Source organism: Poecile atricapillus, chromosome 1 (assembly GCF_030490865.1).
Source record: "Poecile atricapillus isolate bPoeAtr1 chromosome 1, bPoeAtr1.hap1, whole genome shotgun sequence".
NCBI lineage: Eukaryota > Metazoa > Chordata > Aves > Passeriformes > Paridae > Poecile > Poecile atricapillus.
Window position 1 is genome coordinate 166,183,256 of NC_081249.1, and position 21,175 is coordinate 166,204,430.

General features: G+C 41.4%; 1 protein-coding gene across 1 annotated transcript in view; it reads right to left on the reverse strand.

The window, feature by feature from the left end:
* Nucleotides 1–21,175, reverse strand: part of PRIMA1 (proline rich membrane anchor 1) — a 50,667-nt gene that overhangs the window by 7,464 nt on the left and 22,028 nt on the right. The window contains exon 3 of the mRNA XM_058828658.1: nucleotides 14,403–14,532. Within this exon, the coding sequence (XP_058684641.1) occupies nucleotides 14,403–14,532 (130 nt within the window). The remainder of the gene's footprint in view (nucleotides 1–14,402; nucleotides 14,533–21,175) is intronic.

Genomic DNA, 21,175 nt, shown 5'->3' on the forward strand with positions numbered 1-21,175 from the left:
GTGACATACTCACTTGGTGGCAGGCGAAACAGGCTTTTCACTAATAAGTGGTTTGCATTGTTTTACAGTATAATTTGCAATACATTGTTTAGCAAACAAATTGGGTCTTCATGCCAAACATCTGTGAATGAAACTCTGGCCATGCAACTCTGTACAGCTTAGCACACGCCTGAAATGATGCCTCAGAGTCCATAATGACCTCTCCACCATGCATGCATTAACTTGCGCGAGTCCTAAAATCAAGAAAGCATCAAACAGCTGTTTAATAGTGTGTTTCATACATCAAGCTAAACTTTCAGATGAGGTTCTGATCACATTATATATCTTATTTATCAAAGAATTTAATATTGGCTCATTATATTGGCTTGTACCAATCCTCTGCAGAGTCCTGGGTAAAGGTCAATGTACTGATGCACATTCAAACACAATTTCCAAGTTCTACATTTAGAAATTTTTTTAGATGAAGCATAGTTTTTGGTCCTTTATCATGCCTAGCCACAAAACTTAGTTTCTAGATCTGACAAAACCTTCCTTGGCAACTTTGGCTACTGTGTAAGTTTGGCATAGACCTACTGCTTGTAAGGCAATTATGTGATAGAGTACTAGGAGAGGGCTTCACCTCGTGTCCCATTTGTACACACTTCAGAAAGTCTCTGTCTGTGACTACCCAGACAAAATCAAGTAAAACCAGAGAAGACTATTTATTTAATCATTACATTATCATGCCTCATTATAGGCTTAATAAATCTTTAAGAAGAGTAAGATCACTCTGACATGGGAACACAAGTTTTGTCTGGAACAGTAAACTGCAGTAAACAGTTTAAACAGTAAACAGTTTAAAATTCCCAGTGCAATCCACATCTCATACACTTCTGGGTGCTTCATGCTTGAAAGGGATGAGAGTTTAGAATAAAATCTGTCTTCATAAAACAACCTGAGTGTTGCAAACCTATTTCTACTACCTCCATAGCAATGTCTCTGTTGAGTACCAGTGCATCAAGTCCAGCATCTGGGAAGGCTGGGTTCCAAGGAAATCCAATCAAGCTAGGAAAGGGTGACCTTGGGCTGGCAGCAGAGACATGACAAGATCTCAAATTCACCTCCTTCTGGGGTTCCCATACCTGACTCAGCACTGCCAGGAGACACCTGTCTCCAGTTGGGGATTTGCTGTCCTGGACTATTCTCTGGGGAAATACATATCCTATTTCTTCACAAACAGGAACAGTCATTCTTCTTTTCAGGTATAGTTAGAGGAGGAAAGACTGTTTTTTTGGTATGAATTGTTGGAGGGGATGACCAGTACTCAGAAGTTCAAAGTGAGATTTCACCTTTTGCTGAGCAGTGGTTAAAAACTGTAAATTGTAAAAGCCAACTGCAAAAATCTCTCTCTCTCTCTCTCTCTATATATACACATGCACTGTATGGGTATCAGTATCAACTGACAGAGATTTTACCAAAGGTGAAAGCTATGAGGCATTTCCTACTGTCTTTGCACAATTGTATCTGTGCCACTGCACTGGGTGCCCATGCCAAAAATCCCTTTGTGTTTTCAGTTCCTCTCAGGAAAGTGCTTTTAGTAGCATGTAAAGAGCTTGTCTCTCTCCTCATTGCTGTTTCACCCCTGAACAAAGTTCTCTGGGCAGCTCCACTTGTCAGCCCCATTTCTGGTGCTGGCATATTGAGTGTGTGCCTGCTGATCCCTGGGACAAAGTGGCTGAAGGGAGAAGGCAACTCAGAGAGCTGTTTCACTTACATGTGCAGTGATCTCAAAGCTCTTCTCCGTAACAATATTTCATTAGCTATCAACACAAAGAAGATAATGATTTTCAATAAAATTGGGTCTCATACAACACATCCATTTGCTTTGTAGGATCAGTCTATCCTCGGGATATATAAATAGAAATACGCAGAAATATCCACAGAAACATCCAAGCTACCTGTATACCAGTAGAGATCAAGTTGCAGTGGCATCTTTCTGGGTTATAAAAAGTTGTCCAAGAATCAGAGTAGATATCTGTGTAGTTTATTTTCACTCAGCTTCATCTCCAGGGCTAGGATGCTAGCAGTATCTGTGGCAGCTCTGCTGAGAGCTCTAGACTAGACTTCACTGCTGGAAGTCCAGACAAGATGATGTGTGGGCTACAGTCACATTTCAAATATATCCTTATTTAGCAGATAGGAATGGAAGAATAAATTTTGTCATGTTATTCAATTACTAGACCATCACTCTGTATAATCTGAATGTTTATAAGAACATAAAGAACATGAATGGAGGCTGTTTGCATCTCAGTACTGGAGGCATTCACCAAACAACTGCTTGATTCATGCTGGCCATCAGAGCGGAATCACTTTCCATGAGAGCAAGTGGTGGGACATGAGAAGTTGCTTTCTAAGACTGGTTTTTGAACAGGATTCCAGTTAGAGGAGCTCAGTGCACTGACAGCAGTTGATTTCAGGGACACAGTCATTCAATTTTTGTGCAGCCACACACAACCAGCCTTGCTGGCCAGCCTGGTGCTATGGCTCAGACATATGGGGCTCATGTTGGAGGAGGACACTTCTCTGAAAATCTTCAGAATCATGGAAGGAGTCACATTCTAACTTCTACCTCGCACTGTCTCAGAGAGAGAAGAAAAAACCAGTCTGGATATATTTTATTTGACAATGTAAAGACAGAAGTCAAAGAAGAAACCCTAATGATGAAAATTCTCTGGAACCTTAGTTTTTCTCTATTAAATTAGCTAATGGCCATATGTGGACCATCTATCTGTCCAGAAAACAGGCAGTACACTATTCATTACTTGTAGGAAGAGGTTACTGGCTCTACTACCTCCCACGTACAAAGAAAATGTTTTACAGTTATAATAAAAAGCTGCTCCATCTGGACAACTTTTAGCAACACACTCAGTGTTCATCTCTCAAGGCTTTTGCATGTACTCCCCATATTTTCATCTTCTCTCAGGCAAGTTAGATAGTCCAGCATCTAAAAGACCAACAAACTGTCTTGTCCCAGTGTTAATTACTTTTTATAACAATATATGATTTTTTTACTTACTCTTCTGAACTAGAAAGTGCTATAGGTATCTTGGACAATATTACCTGCAGCATTTGAAAGGACTATGTGTATTGGGGTACTTTCACTTTTAGACATTTGTTGGAGTTCTCCTTTCTCAAGCTGCATTGCCTCTTTGCTCCTTATGAAAACAAATAAAAAGTCTTTTGTGAATCAGAAAAGGCCATTCTTTCCCTAGAGACCTTTGAGTACTTCAGTCTTAGCCAAACTGAACTAGTGGTCAGATGATAAATAATATTTACGAGAGCAAGTAATCATGCAATTTTTAACATCTTCAGACCTTTTCCGTCTATCTTTTGTGGAGGGGGGGAGAAGATCTGTGCAAGTGCTTTGCATAGTGCTACGACAATTATGCAAAAGGAGAAAGTCTCTTTCACAGCTCTGGAAATCATGTTGCAGGATAGCTTGACGTAACTCCAAGATACCAACTCCCAAGGAGAGCTTCTACTTTTCTGACTGTTCACGTGAGCATTTTGAAGCCTGTGATTTACAGCTAACTTGGCTCTGCCTCACAGCCAATTTTAGCTGACCGGTTTCTGGAGTATATTTAAGCAAGCCCTGCTGGCATGTGGGCGATTTCTCTTTTGGGATGGTTCACACTCAAATTCCCCTCTCTGTGCATGGATTGAGCCTTTGCTGAGTGTTTCTCTCATGGAAAAAAAAAATTCCAAGCTGCTCGGCAGCCATTCATCAGCACTTGAAAGGTTCCCTGAGCTGCTGCACTTGGGCTGCAAAGCGTGGGGGCACATCTCTTTCTGCAGAAGTGCACCTCTCTCAGCCTGCTGAAGTCACTCTGAGTATGTCTAAAGGGAGGATTTGGACTATTCAGATTGCAGGTAATTACAGTAGATTGCTGAGCCACATGTGAAATTTAAGAAGTGGAATTTAGTCTCCATTTATTTTCAGTAGTGCCAAGTCAGAGTAATTCCACGGACTTTGTTGGACTTGAGGAGGATTTGTTCTGATGTTACACAGGAAGAAGATCTGTCCCTGGGAGACAAAGGTGATGGATGCAATTCCATTTCCTACTAAGTCTTCAATTAAGCTAACTTCAGAATTATGCTCCTATACAAAACCAATCATAAGGAAGAGAAGCAGCTTTATGATTAGGATACTGGACAATTAACTGACATAATTGATAAAAGTACTTTCAGTGACCCCTCACATAATAATCCATTCTTTGCATTCCCTCTAATGATCTTTAAAAGGTTTTATTGACTGGAGGGATATTACAGCTGACATTATCTGTTGGGTGTTTTCAGTGTAGAATACATTGTCAATATGCTTTGATTATAAAAGGAGAAAAATGAATGGGACTAAAGTAAAAGAATGAACTCATAACGCCAGCTTTTCAGACTGGGAAAAAGCTACTAAACAAAAGAAATAAAAGAAAGAAATAAAAAATAAATTTAAAAATAAATTTTAAAAAAGACATTTAAATGTATGAAACGAAGGCACTTTGGACAAAGAGAAAACATGTCTGGGGGATGGTGACTGCCATGGCAGTGCCCTTTGGGGATGAGCTGGGCACACTCCTGCTCCTCAAAGGCCTGTCCGGTTGCAGAGCAGTGCAGGCAGCTGGGGCACAGTCATGGGGCTCAGCTCAGAGAGCACCATGCTCTGCTAAACATCTCAGAAGCACTGTGGGACTGGAAATACATGTGCTCCACCCAGAAAAGTGGGATTATTTGTAACTCTGCTGCATTAGGCATGATTTGCGCCCACAAAACTGAGACATGCATGCTCTCACAGGTGCTGGCATGAGGGCAACAAACTTATCTTCCACTCTGTAGTACAAAAACAACAGTGGAAGTGCAAACATAGATCTCTCTCTTAGTTCTTTAAAATCCTCTAGACCTGGAAGAGATTGAACAACTACTCAATCCCTGCTATCTTCAAAATTCTTAACAAACATTACCTAAGAAAACTGGAGAAACGTTAGAAGGTGTCCTTGCAAAAAGATGTCTGTATTGGAAAGGAAAGTGGTGGAGGAAAAAGGAACAGGAGTTCCCTGCCATGTTTGCAAAATGAATGGCTGTTGATGACTGTGCTCTGGGTCAGGGTGGGCATCAGTACTAGAAAAATGTGGGGTTGAAATAATAAGGGACAGAGAGAGGAGATGAGCAAGGGCTGCTCCTCCCTGCTCTCTTGCTCTTTCTCAAGGACAGTATGCCCCTCATCAGTCAAGTGACTGTAGATACTAACATTTTAGGCAATGGACTTTTCCATCCCCCAAATTACGGTACGTTGTGTCCAGATATTTTGTTGAATGCAGATAACTACCTTGCCATTTAATCACTGTTGAACATAGGCAATAACTTGAATGATGGATTTGATCCATACAGAAGAACGAAGCTACTGCTATTTCACAGAATCATATAATATCACAACATTATTTAAATAGTGTGATTAATTTCTGTGCAGATGAACAAAAATTCTCTGCAAATTTTCTGTTACAGAAATGTCTTTGAACTAAGAGTGTCTGCAAGACAAATAAATGCAAGGAGCTGAGAAGAAAATTAAAACTCGTAAAATTAACTGACCTTTGCAGCTATCTAGATTACTTTGCATTTGAGGCAATCTGTCTCTGCCTTCAACCAGGCTGAGACCACTGATTTTCATGCAGCTGCTTCTGGCTTTCTCCACTCACAATGAAGAGTTTGCACAGCTGGACCGTTCAAACACAAAGTCCATGGACTGCGCAGGATAGTTCCAGCCTTCCCATGCTCCAGGTGTGCAATGGGTCAAGTCCATGAAGAGGCAGAGAAAACATCAAGTCCTGCTCACCCTGATGTCTATGCAAAGATTTGGTTTTGTGCAGCTTTAGACAATTGTAACTGGGGATAATTTCTGATGAAGAACTTGGGTTTAGTCAGTCTCCATACTGGCTTCTCAGGGCTCAGAGCCAGTAAAGGGAAGAAACTACAGTTCCAGCTGCTTGGGAGTATTAATACTTTTCATAAGGTTTTATGCCACCGCCTCCAAAAGCAGACATCAAAGGCAGCAAAATTTCTCCACATGGGTCCTCTTTTCATGATATCTTTCAAAGGCTGCAGTGAGCAATGACCCTATTTTCCCACTGCTACCTCGCACACGGCTGGGATCAGACTCTTCACCTGTTTACACACACCATATCCATCTGTTAGTGCTTCAGCCCCTGCCATTAGCGTGGGGAACGGATGTCGTGATGCTCATCCCCACGAGCGCTCTCTGACATGGCTAATTAGCCAACAGCTCTCCAAGATGGACAAACCAGCATCATTCTCCAGCCCAGCCCCACCAGAGGGGGTGGCCATGTGCCTGCTGATGGAGGGGACTCTGGTGACAGAAAGGCAAGGGTGCTGTGGAGAGGGACCACCCCAGCAGATACAATCTTTACCCATCCCAGCAATGCCCATCCTGACCTGCTGTGTGCCTTGCCTTCACGGCAAGGCTCTGTGAGCAGGGAGCTGTGTGCTGCTTAGCAACCCTGCAGCACCACAAATACTGAGCAGTAAGTACTGGGGTTGCAGAGGAGGAAGGACAGAGGCAGCAGAAATCAGACCATGAGCCCCTCAAGCAGTGGCAGCACAGGTCCAAGGGGCTCAGGTTGATGTAAACCCCACAAGTGTCACAGATATGCAGAGGGGAACCCTGTCTGAGCTTCTTCCCTCTGGACAATGTGACTGTAGGTAGCAAACAGCAGAACAAGGTGAAGGGGTGTGAGATGTGTTCTCCCTTCAGCTGGGACCCTCAAAACCAGCTCAAGTCACCAGGAGCTGCAGTTGTTCAGCCAGTGGAGAAATTAGGCTTTACTGCTTTTACTCAAAATGAACTGCAAATCCCCTGTGGAAAGCAAAAGGGGGCAATAAGACCACCAAGGAGGTTTCCATGGGATTCTTTTTGTACAGAGGGAATTTCTGGGTGATAAGGAGCTGAAGTATGGATCTACACTCCCACCCAACTACCATGGGTAAAATTTTCTCTGAGTCATAAAAATATTGACCCAGGAAAATGCAGGCTGCTGCTGCTGGGTTCTTGCAGGTCCTAAGCTCAGTCCTAAGCTCAGATACTCCAGATAATCAAGACAGAAAGTTTTTTCAAATGTCTGTCCACACTATGCTGGGTATGCCTCAGCCTCAGCTGTGGCTTTTCACTCACAGGGTCAGCCACAAGTGCCCTCACATCAGCTTGCAAAAAGTATGAATAGCTAAAACAATTAAATGAATGCCTAAGAAAATTTAAATTCTTTGTCTTTAGGAAAAAATGTAATAAAAACATTATGGTGAAGCTGGCACCTCTCCTGCAAGAGTTTCAAAGCTCTAGTATTAACTTGTGTCTTCTATTTGTGTTTGGGTAAATCAGGAATGCTGCAACCAATATAATTAGACCAGCATGAGCATTATATTCTGTCACAAGTGTGTAAAATCCACCCGTGGCTGTCAGAGTGGCACTGGGGCAGTAACTCTCAACAATACTTGGCTGTATGGGTAGACTTCTGCCCATTTGATGTGGCACCCTCATCTGTAGTAGAAAACCAAAAAAATGGCAAGTTTGTTTCTGGCCTCATCAAAAAATTAATTTGTCACAGGACAGACCATAATTCTCCACAGATTTCCATTGGCACCTTTGTCAATATATCACTAATTAGGAGCAAACAAGTGAAAATGATCCATAAAACAGTATTCTGTGAAACAACTGGACCACTTGTTTTATGCTAATGCCTAAAATCTCCGGGAGGTTTTCAGTGTTCCTGGCTATGAGAAACAGTGGGGCATTTTATCCATTTATAACCACAAGCTTTCTCCCTAGCAGAATTTCTGAGTTTGCAGAACTTAGAAGAGACAGAGAAATCCTGCCCTACAAGTTACAAAAACATGTAGTAGGTATAAAAATTTTAGACTGACAGCACTGGAGAGCAGGTCCTTCTGCTTTTCTGACCAACACATTCTGCACAGACAACAGCAAAAAAACTGCTCTGCACAGCAGTGCCCATGTGGCCTGGCTGAGCCATCTCTCCAAGTAAAAGACTATTTTATCCACTTCACTCATCAGCCCTTGAACTGTCAAAAGAGTCTAAAAAGTAGTCGGAATACTTTTGCTATTCTACTTAAAAAATTGCACCAATCCTTCTTCATCTTGATGTACCCAAAAAACATCATGCAGCACACACTACTAGCCCCCTGTCCAAAATCCCCACTGATGCCACTGAATCAGCAGACTAAATACAGAAAAGCTCTGGCATCTCCATTGGGCTTGGCTCATAAACACTACCCTCAAAATTGTTGCACAACCAACATCCAGACTTCAATACAGTTGTTGATAGAACAACTGATTTTCCTTGTGTTAGCACTCAGTTTTCATCAAGCAGGGCTACATTTAGTTTAGTAAATAGTGATAAATTTGAAAGAACACAAGAAAACCAACAAAAACTCTCCATCCATGGAGATATTCAAAACCCAGCTGGACACAGACATAAGCAAGCTGCTCTAGCTGACTCTGTTAGGGCAGAAGTTTGGGTTAGGTACTTTCAAACTGTCCCTGCCAACCTCAACCATCCTGTGATTCTATGAACTCATTTCTTGATGATTAAAAAATGCGATCTCCTGCAGAAAGATTGGTTGCTCAGGGTATTTAAATTGTCTTTAGTAGATCATCTGCAGCCTCATGCCAAGGATGGGAGTCAATTCACCACTGGGAGATGACTAGGCATAGAGGGTAAGAAACTCATGGGGATGGTGGGCTTTGGTTAGAGGTGACAAGACCTGGACAGTGGTTTTCAGTGGTAGATACTAATCCTGTTTATAAACATCAATATTCAGACAGTGGAATCAGGCCAAAATGCAAAGATCCTTTCCTTACTTTTCCAAAATTTAAAAATATGCCTATGAAGACTCTATTCCCTTTTGAATGGCACTTCTTAGGGATTGATCCCTTTTGCAGAGCTGAACGGGTCTGACATCAATGAATTTCACTGAAGGCACAGAGACCTGCCCCCACAGAACTTCTTCCCTTTGGGTATCTCCCACTCAAACAGTACTTCTAAACCTATATTTTCCACCATCTATCTCACTCTGTCTTCTGAGTAATTACTGTCTTTCCCTTTACCTGCTAGGAATTAAGGTTCCATTTCAGTAAAAACTCCTCTAATGTGTCAGGGAGAATAGGGGAGATTAACAATTTCAATTCAGTTTGACCTGTCTGTCATCAGTCATGCTGCGAATTGCTCTTCAAAGCAATTAAGTATGTTTAGGATTCTGTCTTCTCTGCTCAGGCTAAACAGCACTACTTTGTTGCAATTAATACTGGTTTTGGACTAGACCATGCTTAGCCTCAGTGGCTCATAGGAGATGGTTGTGTAGAGGACTACACAGTTCTTGCATTTTGGGGGAGCGAGTGGTACAAAACTGGGGGAAAAGTGCAGGGCTATGGTCTTTTTAGTGGGACATAAATCCCTGCCCCATGGGACACCCTCACCACAGTCCCCACTGCCAGTTCTTGGCCTCCTTAGGAAAGTCTCAGTGCTTTCCCCTTGCAAGTATCTTGTCAAACAAAGCCAAATTTCAGAACCTTGCTCCCACTTCTGGAACTGGACTTTGCAGTATACAGGAGCCATAAATCATACACAAATGCTAAGCACCCTAAAAATACTTGAGCAATGAATTTTAAGACAGTTTAAATATGACCTGTCATTTTATTTCAGTACAATATTTTCTTCCATTTAATTATTATTTGAAAGTGAACTCAGTACCTATTTAAGGAAGTGCCTATGTAGGCATTTATGGTACTTTTCTCTCGGGCTATGAGACACATATAAAACAGCACCTTCACAAAGTTAGAACAGTGAATAAAAGGTATATCATGTAAAACTTGGCTATCATCAGCCCACTTTCCCTGCTGATTTAGCAGGAGGGCTCTTTGGCAGCAAACCCTGCAGTACATCTGAGAACAGATGGATCCATCCTACCTGAAATCCAGCAGAACCAAAGAGCCACATCACCAGGCACAGTGACCTGCTCATCTCAGACTGTAGGGATGCTCCAGAAATACTGAGCATATATTTTTCACATGTTTGAAAACCATATGAAGAACTCCCTGCCAGGTTAAATAGCTGGAACATCATTTGCCATAAAGACCAGGATGCTTAGCTTTGCTTTCCCCTTCGAGGTTTGACAGATGGCTCTTATCTTAATTTTATACAGAGAGCCAGGGATTTATTTCTCCCTTTATGTAAATATCTTACTCCCCTCACAGACACTGGCACACCAGTGAGATGCAGAAATAGGATTACACACTGCATGTCCTGCTCTCCCCCATCTCAGTTGCTTATTTACCAAACAACTCTCATTAATCCTCTTTACTGTGTTTCCTTCCCACTTCCCTCTAGTCTTAGTGTCTTATTGCTATTCAGGTACTTGCAGATGTTACAAAAAGCTTAATAGACAGTCACCTCCAGAGCTGATTAAAATGAATTGAGTTCCACTGACTGTTTTTGAATCTGCATTTATTTACACCAGATGAAGGTTTGTTAGAGCTGCTGGTATTCATGATGCACTTGCCCAAACCCAAAAATCACATAATACTGAAATTATCTGGTTTTCTCCACCCTGTGTTAGTTTATGAATTGTCTTTTGATCCCCTGCTTTTACTTCTTGATTACAGTCTTTTGGGGACAGAGTGAGAATGGCAGGTTTTTACAGAAAAAGACATGGCAGAGAATTACTTGGAAGTATTCTATATTTTTTAAGCAGTTATTCATCTGCTTTTTCTATGTGTTACAGGAATCACTGGTTGTGAGATCACTGTTTTTAATCCATGAAATGCATGGAAAAGTCCTCTGCTTACACAGAGGCTGAGCCCTAGACAGTGATGAAGCCTGTCCTAGAAATCTACAAATGTCACAGATGGTGCTATCACTAATTTTTTTCTGACATGCCATGGAAAAGATTGTTAAAAGAAAATCTACATTTTCTAAAAAAAATTGGTAATACCCCTCTAACACCAAGACCATAGAAAACAGCTGTTTCACCACTGCCAAACTGAGGGTGCTTTCATCACATAACCATGCTGCAGCGCAACATAATATCACGTGTGGTCTCCTCTGGTGCTCGATCTGTGCAGCAGCACACATCTGTACCTGGTGTGCCAGTCATGTAGTGTCCAATTCTGCAGTCACTAGTCACACACAGAGGAAATTTAGAAGCTGCTTGAAGCACCTTTGAAGAAGAAGAATCACTCCATATGGATCTTCCCAAAAGTTCAACCCATCTGAGTATTAAAGTTGATGGATGCAGCTTGGTGAAAGTTCTCTCATGGAACAGAGTGGTCAAATGGATTTCAGCATTTCTTATGACCATGTCATATTGGGAGAACCTGAGTATTTCCAGGGTAGATGCAGGGATGGAGGCAGTAGCATACTTGCTTGGTTCTGGTAGTTACTATATAGAAAGAGGCACCGATCCACTAGGTTGTATTTTATTACCAATCGCCTTAGTGCCTAAAATTGGTGATACACTGAAGTTTAGCTTTTACAAGGGAAAACAAACTACCCCAGAAGACACAATTTATATATAGATTGAATAAAAACACAGTTGAGTTATGATACCTTGAGGTCACTACCTCTCTTCCTGCTACAGAAAAGCAGACATAAGAGTTTGACTGGGTCTGGCCCTTTGAAACCAGTAAATGGGATTTCAACTTAAGCACAATAGAATTTTTCTTTTTACTCCAAATTTGATTCTTATGGAAGTGAGGGATTGATACAACAGATCCAGACTCAATGCAAATAAATCCCTGCCTGCACTTTCCTACTAAAGCATTTAACCCTTGTTACACCCTACAACCAGATGACTGCTGTTACTGCACTCTTTAGCACCTCTTCAGTATAGGTAGGAGACAGATTTGTCAGAGGTGCTGCAGTGATAGAAGTCCCAGTTCCAGATGTGCAGGAAGGAGGGCCCAGGAGGAGTGCAGAGGAGAGCTGGTGGGATGGGGTATGAGAAAGGACAGGGCAGAGCATGGTTACGGATCCCGAAGCTGGGAACACACTGGAGGAGATTTTGGCTTCAGCATCACTCAGATTAATCCCCTTACTCTTTCTCCAGTCACTTCTACCTTCCAGCAAAAAACAGAGTGAAGGATTTCTCACATTAGCTAAAGCCAATTCAGCTCAACAATATGTGATAATACTGTGTTGAAGCCAGAGATGCTTTTCTTGTGAAGTGTCTGATCTTATTTCCCAGCATTTATTGATAGATATCTTTTACAGTGGATCAAGAAACTACTGGGGAGTGCTGCCAGGCCCTTCAGGGCATTCTTTTAGCAGAACTGTTTTAGAAAGGACTCATTGATGAAAAGAAATGCTCTAGTTACCCTGTAAAATTATAATTAATACGATTTTCTTTCATAGCTGTCCATTCCACGTCTGAGCAGTTTTCAGCTTAGCATTTGTCAGCAGTGTGAATGTCAAAAATAAGATCTAAGAGGAATTTTCACTATTCTCTGAGCCTAATGCCTGTTCAAGCAGCTGACTTGTAGGTTGATATTCATGCTGTTGACAAATAATGGGTGTCTTCATCAAGTATCGGTATCATTTTGCACTGAAGCGAAGCACGAGACTGTATGTGAATTCCCCAAACCTTTACAAGGCAGCTCTAGATTTCTCTCTTTAAATTTAATTTCTGTCCCTCCCATCTAGGAATCAGCATCACAACAGATTTGAAAAGCAATCCCTCATGAGGCACAAGCTGCCCTGGAGAGTTACTGCTCTCATACAAATATTTTGCAGCCTTGACACAAATCATTCACAATTTGGCAGCAGGAAGACAAATACAAATGAGCAGCAGTGATAGACCAGCAGCTACAAGTGTGAGACTTTGCACTGTGCTACCAGTTCAATTAGATGCCAGTCTCAGTCCTCCAAAGATAATTTTTCAAAGTGCAGTTGCTAGAGTGAAAGCTTTCTAGCTCCCCCAAAATAATAAACATCCATTTTAGCTAAACTAGAATAGCAAAAATACTTATGTAATTTTAATAAGAACTAAAATAGAGACTTTCTCTTCTTGATGGAATTCTCCCTTTATGATGCTCTTTCAAATCCTGCATAAATTTTTCAACAACCACAAAACATGTCAATGCTCCACCATCATGATATCCCCACCGAGGCTCAACAAAAGTCTTGCAATCACATTGCATGCACATAACATTTTTCAGGAAATTTTTTTCACTTATTTTCCTTTTCCCCTCCCTCCAAAGTATTATCACTCAGAAATCATGGAGTTGAAAAAAAAGGTCATTTAATCCAAGCTGAGATTCAGATGTCACTGCAGTGTCTCATGAGAGCTATGGGTGGGACTCCTGCATTCTCTGCTGCAGGCTGGGTCACCTGGATATACTAATAGCTCCCAGCCAAGACCCTCACAGTATGAAACAGTGAACAGCACAAACACTCAACTGTGGGGTGTTGTCAGAGCCATACGAAAAACAATGGAGGAGAAACGAACCTTCATCCATCTGGCCTACAATTCCCACAAATTACCTTCTCTTCTAAATCAACCCTTTGGACTTGTGTTTGGAACCTTAAAACGGAAATGTTAAAGTCTTGACCTTTTCCACCAGAAATATGAAATTTTAGTTAAGTGAAGAGATTATTTTTGCTGATATTTTTCTGTGTAACTGAAGTCAATACTTCCTGACTGCTTGAGGCCTAGGCAAGTGCAGCTGTTGCAAAGACAGTGAGCTGAAATGGCTCCTACACACTGTTGTACACAGGCTTCACAGAGGCTTTTACATTAAAAGAGAAAGGTTTTGAATTTTGTCTGTAGGTTATAATTTTGAAGAAAATATAAATTTAAAGTACAGTCTGTGAATGAAAAACCACACATATTACCATAGACTTGGAGTTATAAGAGTTTGCATTAATTTGAAATGCTAAAATTAGTAACGGACCTGGGCCAAGAATGAGGCAACCCACATGGTTGAACATTACCAGAAGTAGTGTTCGAGCACAAATAATAGTGTTTCCTACCTCTACACTTGGCCAAGCCAAACCTCTCCACATTCACCAGCAACCTGCAGCAATTTGACTTTGGGCAAGTTCTTATTAATCTGAACTATGTAGCTCTATCAGGTTTCTAGTTTTTCTCTTCCTTATGCTGCATTGAGCTACACCCTTTACACATGCAGGATACAGTCCATAAAGCACCTTTCCAATGAAAACACACAGTGGCTACAAGATGCATTTTGTCTTTTGGATGCCTTTAAACTAAACAAGATGTCATGAGAGAAGTCTTGGGTTGGCCTCTGTGGGGCTGCATTGCCCTAAGCACAGTAAAAGCATTTGGAGTCTTACCTTTTTATGGCTTTGTAGCAAATGATGACAACTACAAAGAGGAACACTAGTGTGGCGCAGCATACTGCAATGATAATAACCAGGCCTGGCCACCAGGTCTCTTCAGTGGGACAAAAGGTAGACTTGGGAGCTGTAAAAAGAGAGTGGAAAAATACATTAATTCTCCCAAATCAACAGGGTATTATCAGATATGCTTCAGTCACTCACACAGTAGCACTACACCAGGATCACAGATACATGCAAAGATGTTATTCCACATTTAGGACCCATTTTTTTCTTTTCCCCAAGCAATCAATTTCTTTTATTGGCACTAAGTATTTCTTGTCACAGTCCCAAGATGACCAAGTTCTCTGTCTCAGTGCTATCTACAACCTGGTACTCTGCACGAAGGAGAAAGGCTCAGCTCTGCTACTCGTGGGAAACATCTTCTTCCTGTGCATTCACCATCTCCAGCTGCATCAGATTTAATTTTAGAGAGGGATATTATGCTGATAAGAGCACGTTTTCAAACCCCATTAGGAGAGGCTTGTTGGGAGCCGAAGCAGTGCCTACCAATCTGTATTGTAGCTGATATTACTGTAACCTTGGAGTCAGGAAGGGGGATTTCTTCCAGAAGAATATGAGTTCTATTACATTTACTAATTGCTTTCTGAGTATTATAGTTGACAACCTTATTTTCCATTACATTACCTTTGAATTCTAAGCCAAATAGTCAAGATATGCTAACATTAAGAGAAGTTAACATGTGGAAATATAAACTATTATTATTACATTTTTCTTATTACATTTAGGGATAGAATTGTCTATTTAAGTACCACTCAAAACAAAAAATACTTTGTATCTGGTGGCATTTAGTTAAAATATTTTCCTTCAGGGCTATGCTCCTTTTCCCATGCTTTGAGGGGACACATGTCCTGAAGGATGGTGAGTAACAGCCAATGCCATGAGCAGTACCACTGCATCACAGAGGGAAGAGAGAGCCTTAACACAGCCTGTGCAAAACCATAAATTCCATGAGAATTCTGGTCACCTCAAGTGACATTTAATAATGAATCAGTTGATGGGACTGTCTATATCTACATTCTCAAATAAGTAGGTGAGAGAATGAAATACAGCAAAAGGCTCTTCTGTGAGTCTCATTGTTAAATTTGATATTCTGAATGCCCAGTTATACACATCACAAATAGCTGCACTAGTTAAAATATGTAATCAGTCTAGTATCATTTATTGTGATCTGACATCTCCTCTGTCTCCTGCGTTTGATTAGGAAAAGACATACACATACCCTTATATTAACACTCAATAGATTAAATAGTGAATTACACAATTACTGAGAAAACTTTTCCAATTGCAAGATGTATAGAGGAGTTAACGACATTCACCCCAAGGAATCTGCAGCAGCACCTTAGGAAAAGACTAGGTAAAGAACTATAAGAAGCAATTAGAATAATAAACCCAACTGCTTGACAGCTAGGGGTTCCCAGCTTCCTCTTCGACTATGTTCATTCCTAGACTGCCCCAGCAACTGAATTTCTACTTTATTACTATGCCAGTTGCAGAAGTCTGTTTTCAGTGAGTCATGGAACTATTTGTTGTGTTTTGATAAAGCTAATGATTTTAATATTCTCTGAAAGTTTTCAGTGCTTTAAGATTCCAGAACAGAATTCATTTCAAAGATGACAAAATGCTTGCATGAAGGAGCAGGCAGTGTCAAGGTCAACTCTACCCTCCTGGTGCTGTCCTGAAAAACACAAAAGGGAGCAATGAAGTAAAAGGAAAAACATCCATCAGCAGATGCCATGTAAAATTTGATGAGATCAGTGAAGATGGGAGAAGTGGGGCTATCCTTGTTCTTCTTCAAGGCAGGATCAACCAAACTAGTCATAAAGCAAAACAGTGATGAGACTGGGCTGCTCCTCAGCACAAAAATGAGACTGACAAATGGCAGAGACGGTATAAAGCCAGGATTTATACATGTCACATGTAGATACACGTATACTTTGTACACAGTCACATGTCTGTACACCACGTACTCCTTAATGGTTTATCACAGTATTTTTATGTGGAGAATCAACAGATATATGTGGGATTGGATAGTAAACATTACTCCTAGATGCAGTTATTAATGACAGGAAAATAAGAATTGTTAAAGTAGAAATGAGTCCTAATCCAGCTGGCTCAGTTCCTCTCCCCACTGTTCCAGACTGGGCACTCAAAAAGAAGCACAAGAAATCACGCTGGAAGCTACCAAAGCCTGTAGTGGCTTGTGGTTTCATACAGATTGAAAAATTATTTTCTATTTCTACTCCTTATTAATGCAGTGCTAAATCTTGTTTTCCTTTGAAATGTCTACTTCTTTTTTAATAAGCTCCCAGTTACACATGCTTTTCTGCCTTTCTCAGTATGTGTTCACATAGCCCTCATACCCTGACATCTCTATGTCCTTAATGCATTTCTCCTCACAATTATCCTCTGAGGAAGAGCAGAACTGCATTTAATCCCCTTATGACGATGGGAAGGTGGAGCCTGGCCTGCACGGATGACTCCTCTGTGTGCACCTGAGAGGGAAATGTCCCAAAGAGCCAGCAAGATACCTGGGAAGAACATCTTCAGAGAGGAGCCTCCTAGTTAGTTCCACACTGAGCTCCTGGTGCTCAGGAGGGATTGATGTCCCTGTTCCCTTGGGCTGGGGCTCACAGCTTTCCCTGGGACACCCTGGGGCTGGGCAGTCTCTCTGTCCTGTGCTTGACTCCCAGATCCCAGCTTATCCCCCACACCTGGGGTCACCTGAGAAGGGCTGAGCCCACAGGTGTCAATGAGCTCTCAGTGAAGAGGAATTACCCTGGGTGAGGGCACCTGCAGCACCCTCGGGCAGCCGTGCCCCTTTGCATGGAATAGCAGTGCATTTCACAGGCACACCCCAAAGAGCAAAGGCATGGGTCCCAAACACTCCTCTAAGGAGATACTGAAATCACTACAGAACACACGGAGCAGATGTCCCACACTGCCTATAACAGTGTCAGGTCCAGCTGTTTCATTGCCTTCACCTTCGATGAGGTGCAGGAAAGCAATTCTGGTTGCCTCCTTGTTTGTACCACTTCTTTCAAACGCATTACAAAACCCCAAAAGCTGTACATTTCAGAACCAAATCACGCCCTTTCCCTTGAGTAAAGAAACAACAAGCCACATCCTACTGTCCCTCACAGAGGTGTATCTGGGACTGGAGGACACCGCTGGGTGCCTGAAGTCCCCCTGTCATCCCCACTGGGCTACTGAGAGCTGAGGGCTGGCCATAGCAGGTGCTCCCTCAGAACCCATCTCTGTCTCATGTGAGCAGCTTCAGCTGCTCAGAGCATGATTGCTTCTTGGTTTGACTCATTCCTGGCTGTTCTTCACTGCTCTCAAAATCAGCTGAATGGAGGAAATTATTTTCATAGTACAAAACAACTCAAGGAAAATTTGCTTTTTCGGCTAAACCTTGAAGTGTCATTCTGCACATTGAACACACTGCTGAGTGGAAAGTGGTAGGAAAGTGATGACATTTTAAAGAAGATAAGCAGGTTGAGCTAAGTAATCACATCCTGACATCCTGACAGAAATTCTGCAAAAATAATGATGGTCTCATTCAATTAGTAAAATATTAAAATAAATAATTGATGATAAACAGCATAGATTTAGGAAGACATCATGTCAAACTAGATACTTTCTGAGAGCTTACTAGTTGATATACAAATGTGCTAGTGCTAGTGTGATAACTACACACTGATATGACATCCAGCTTAATTCCATGTGATGCTGGGGTTATGAAACTATACACACAGAGTAAGCACACAGAAATTGAGTTAAAAGCCAGAAAACCGGTATGTCTCAAAATTCAACTATAAATGGAAAGTCACTGCTGGAAGAATGTGGTTTTTAACAGTGACCTCTCTCTTCCCCCCAAAATAGGGTGATGAAGACTGATACAGTTTGCAAATGACTTGGGAATGTACTCAACTACAAATGGAGACAAACATATTTAGATTAGGAATAGGGCAATTATAATCATTAAGGATAATTAATCATTACCATAGTTTATAATTTCTGGTTGAGTATTTAAACTAAAAACTTAGTTTAAGGTAGACTTTTTATTTTTACTTTAAGAGATCTAAATTCAGCTAAAGAGATTGGACTCAAAATAAGAATTAAATAAGTAAAGAAAATGCTCTGGCTCTTTAAAATCCACATGAGTACAATGCCTTTTATCTCTTGGCCTTAAAATTTATGAAGTACAAATGCTGGTTAGGCTTACTTTTAGAGGACCATCACCTTCTCTTATTCCCAAAGGCACCAGGCCTAAATAAATAAAATGAGCAAATAGCCCCATTTCGGGCCTGCAGTGGGTAGGTGGATCTAACTTATTCAAAACAAATTAATGAAAAAGTGTTTTCAGATCAAGCTGTTCAGCATCACAAAAATCTTACACCTGCTTTTTTTGACTAAGTTTGTTTTGAAGGTTCAGCATAAAGACACAGCTCTGACTCTAATGTTAGAAGGTATCTGTACACAGCTGACTCTAGCCAGAAATGTGCATACCAGAAAAGATTAGCTCAGCTACTGAGGGTTTCCCTCAATGTCTAGGCACAAAAATAGAGGTTCTGTCACTGGAAAGAATATTTCCATAAAATTCCAAGAAGTCCTCTGATTTTTTAAAATCAGATCTCAGCGGGTCATTCTCAAAATTGTTCTGAGCTTCCAACAAAAAACTGTGATGAAGCTGTTTTAATCTTCTGGGTTAAGCACTAAACAGTTTTGTGTATGTTGTGAAAGCAATACTTGTACTGTCTGAGACAGAATCTAGAAACAGGACTTGGAATCCTTGGATACACCACCAGGTTATCTTTAGTGGTCATGGCTGTAGTTTCTCAAGCTCATAATTTCAAAATCTAGTGCTCCCATAATTTATTTTGATTAGTGTTATTACTTTCCATTACCATATGGGTTTTAGGCTAATTGCTCTTTGCATGGGAGTGCTGGGACATTAAGGAACACAACCAAGTCTGTCAGGAGACAGAAAGTGTTCTCTGAGGGGCCATGCTGAGCTGGTGCCCCTGAGCAGCTCTCAGCCCTGATGCTGGGGCAGGGAGCCTGCACCAGGGCATCCTTCCCACTGCCAACCCCACAGTAGGCAGTGCTGCAAAGCAAAGGAAAACAAAACAGAATGAAGCAAAAAAACCAGAACAAAACAAAACCAAACGCAGGGCTGAGCTGAAAAATAGCTAAGGGAGGCAGTGACCCGTGTTCCCACATGTAATTCCAGGGGAGGAGTCTCCAGTGGAGGTCTGTCAATTCGCTCACAGACTGAGTCCCAAGCAGCTGGTGAGTGTCCACTGATGTGATGTGGAAGGGTGACAATGACCCCCATCACTTCTCTACAACAGCAACTTCATGCCTAAAAAAGGAAGAGCACTTCCAAGATAAATCAAAACTGATTATTGTTTTTCTTTTGCTTTTATTCCTATTCTTGCAGAAAGGTCAAGAGTGCTGTCATAATCATCCTTATGAGACATCTGCCTGTTTTTAATATCGTATACTCACAACAGGCTAAACCCTGCCATGTCTATGCCTGCAGCATTTCTCTTGCTATTGTAGGGCTGCCTGAATCAGCCATGCACTTTTAATTAGCATGCTAGGAAGCAGGATAGGATTTTATTTTGAAGGCAGGCTCATATTCCAAGGGCCTCAAGTGTTTTATCAGTCTTGGTTGGAAATTAAAAGGAACTGAAATACAGACAGTGTGTTTTCAGCAATCTCTATGGATGTCACAGAGATCTGTTAATCTGCTGGCTAAAACAGGGTTTGGGTCCTAGTCTCATCTTCACTCTTATTTATTGTTTTAATATTCATGTAAGTTGCATGTTGACATTTCCATTTGCAAGACACAGAAGACACTAGTTCCTGCAGCCATTATCACACTGGGATGCAGGGACAAGCCCAGAAAATATGGAGAAGTTTAAATGTGATTTCAAATGTCAAGGTATATGAAAAAACTCCCAGGGCATTCCAGTGTCCAGTCTGAACTCCCAGTTAAATGTGGAGAAGGATTTTGAATGTATTGCAATTTGGGCCTCTTCACATCAAGGTATCTCATTCAGGCTCCTGTGGAAAAGAGTTCAATGAATACCCTGACTAATATGAAATAATTTGGGTTCTGAGGAAAAACCCTACAGAGAAAGTTAAATAAACACCAAAGCTCAGACATTTACTCTAGGCACTGTGCTGTGCAAAACATGAGAAACAAGGAGAGCCTCCATCACATTTCATATCTTTTTTGAGAAATCTGATTTCAGTCCTGAGCCGGAGGCCTCTTGTCTACTTTTGCATAAGGCCCTTCACAACCCCCCCCAGCAATGTGGATTCACCCTGAAGTGAGTGCTGATTAATTTAATGCTGATTAATTTAATTGCATGATAGGATGAAGCCTTAGGCAGCCTTAGGCAGCTAATAAAGGTCCAAGGGCCCAAGTGATGTAAACTAGCTGAAGTCCACCCAGCTGTGAGACTGGTGCCAGCTGAGGACCTTGTCCCAGAATCTGCATGATGATGCTCAAAGAGAAATGTAGCTGAAGGCCAGGATGTCGGTCTCCAGAGCCCTGGAAGCTGTGGGCTCTCGGGAACAAGATTGGTTACTTAACCCAGGGCCACAGGGAAAGATCTGTGAGTCAGTGTCAGCTGAAGCATCCCCTCTGTTTGCTGTATTTCATCACGTAGGGACTGCTACAGATGTGTTTGGAT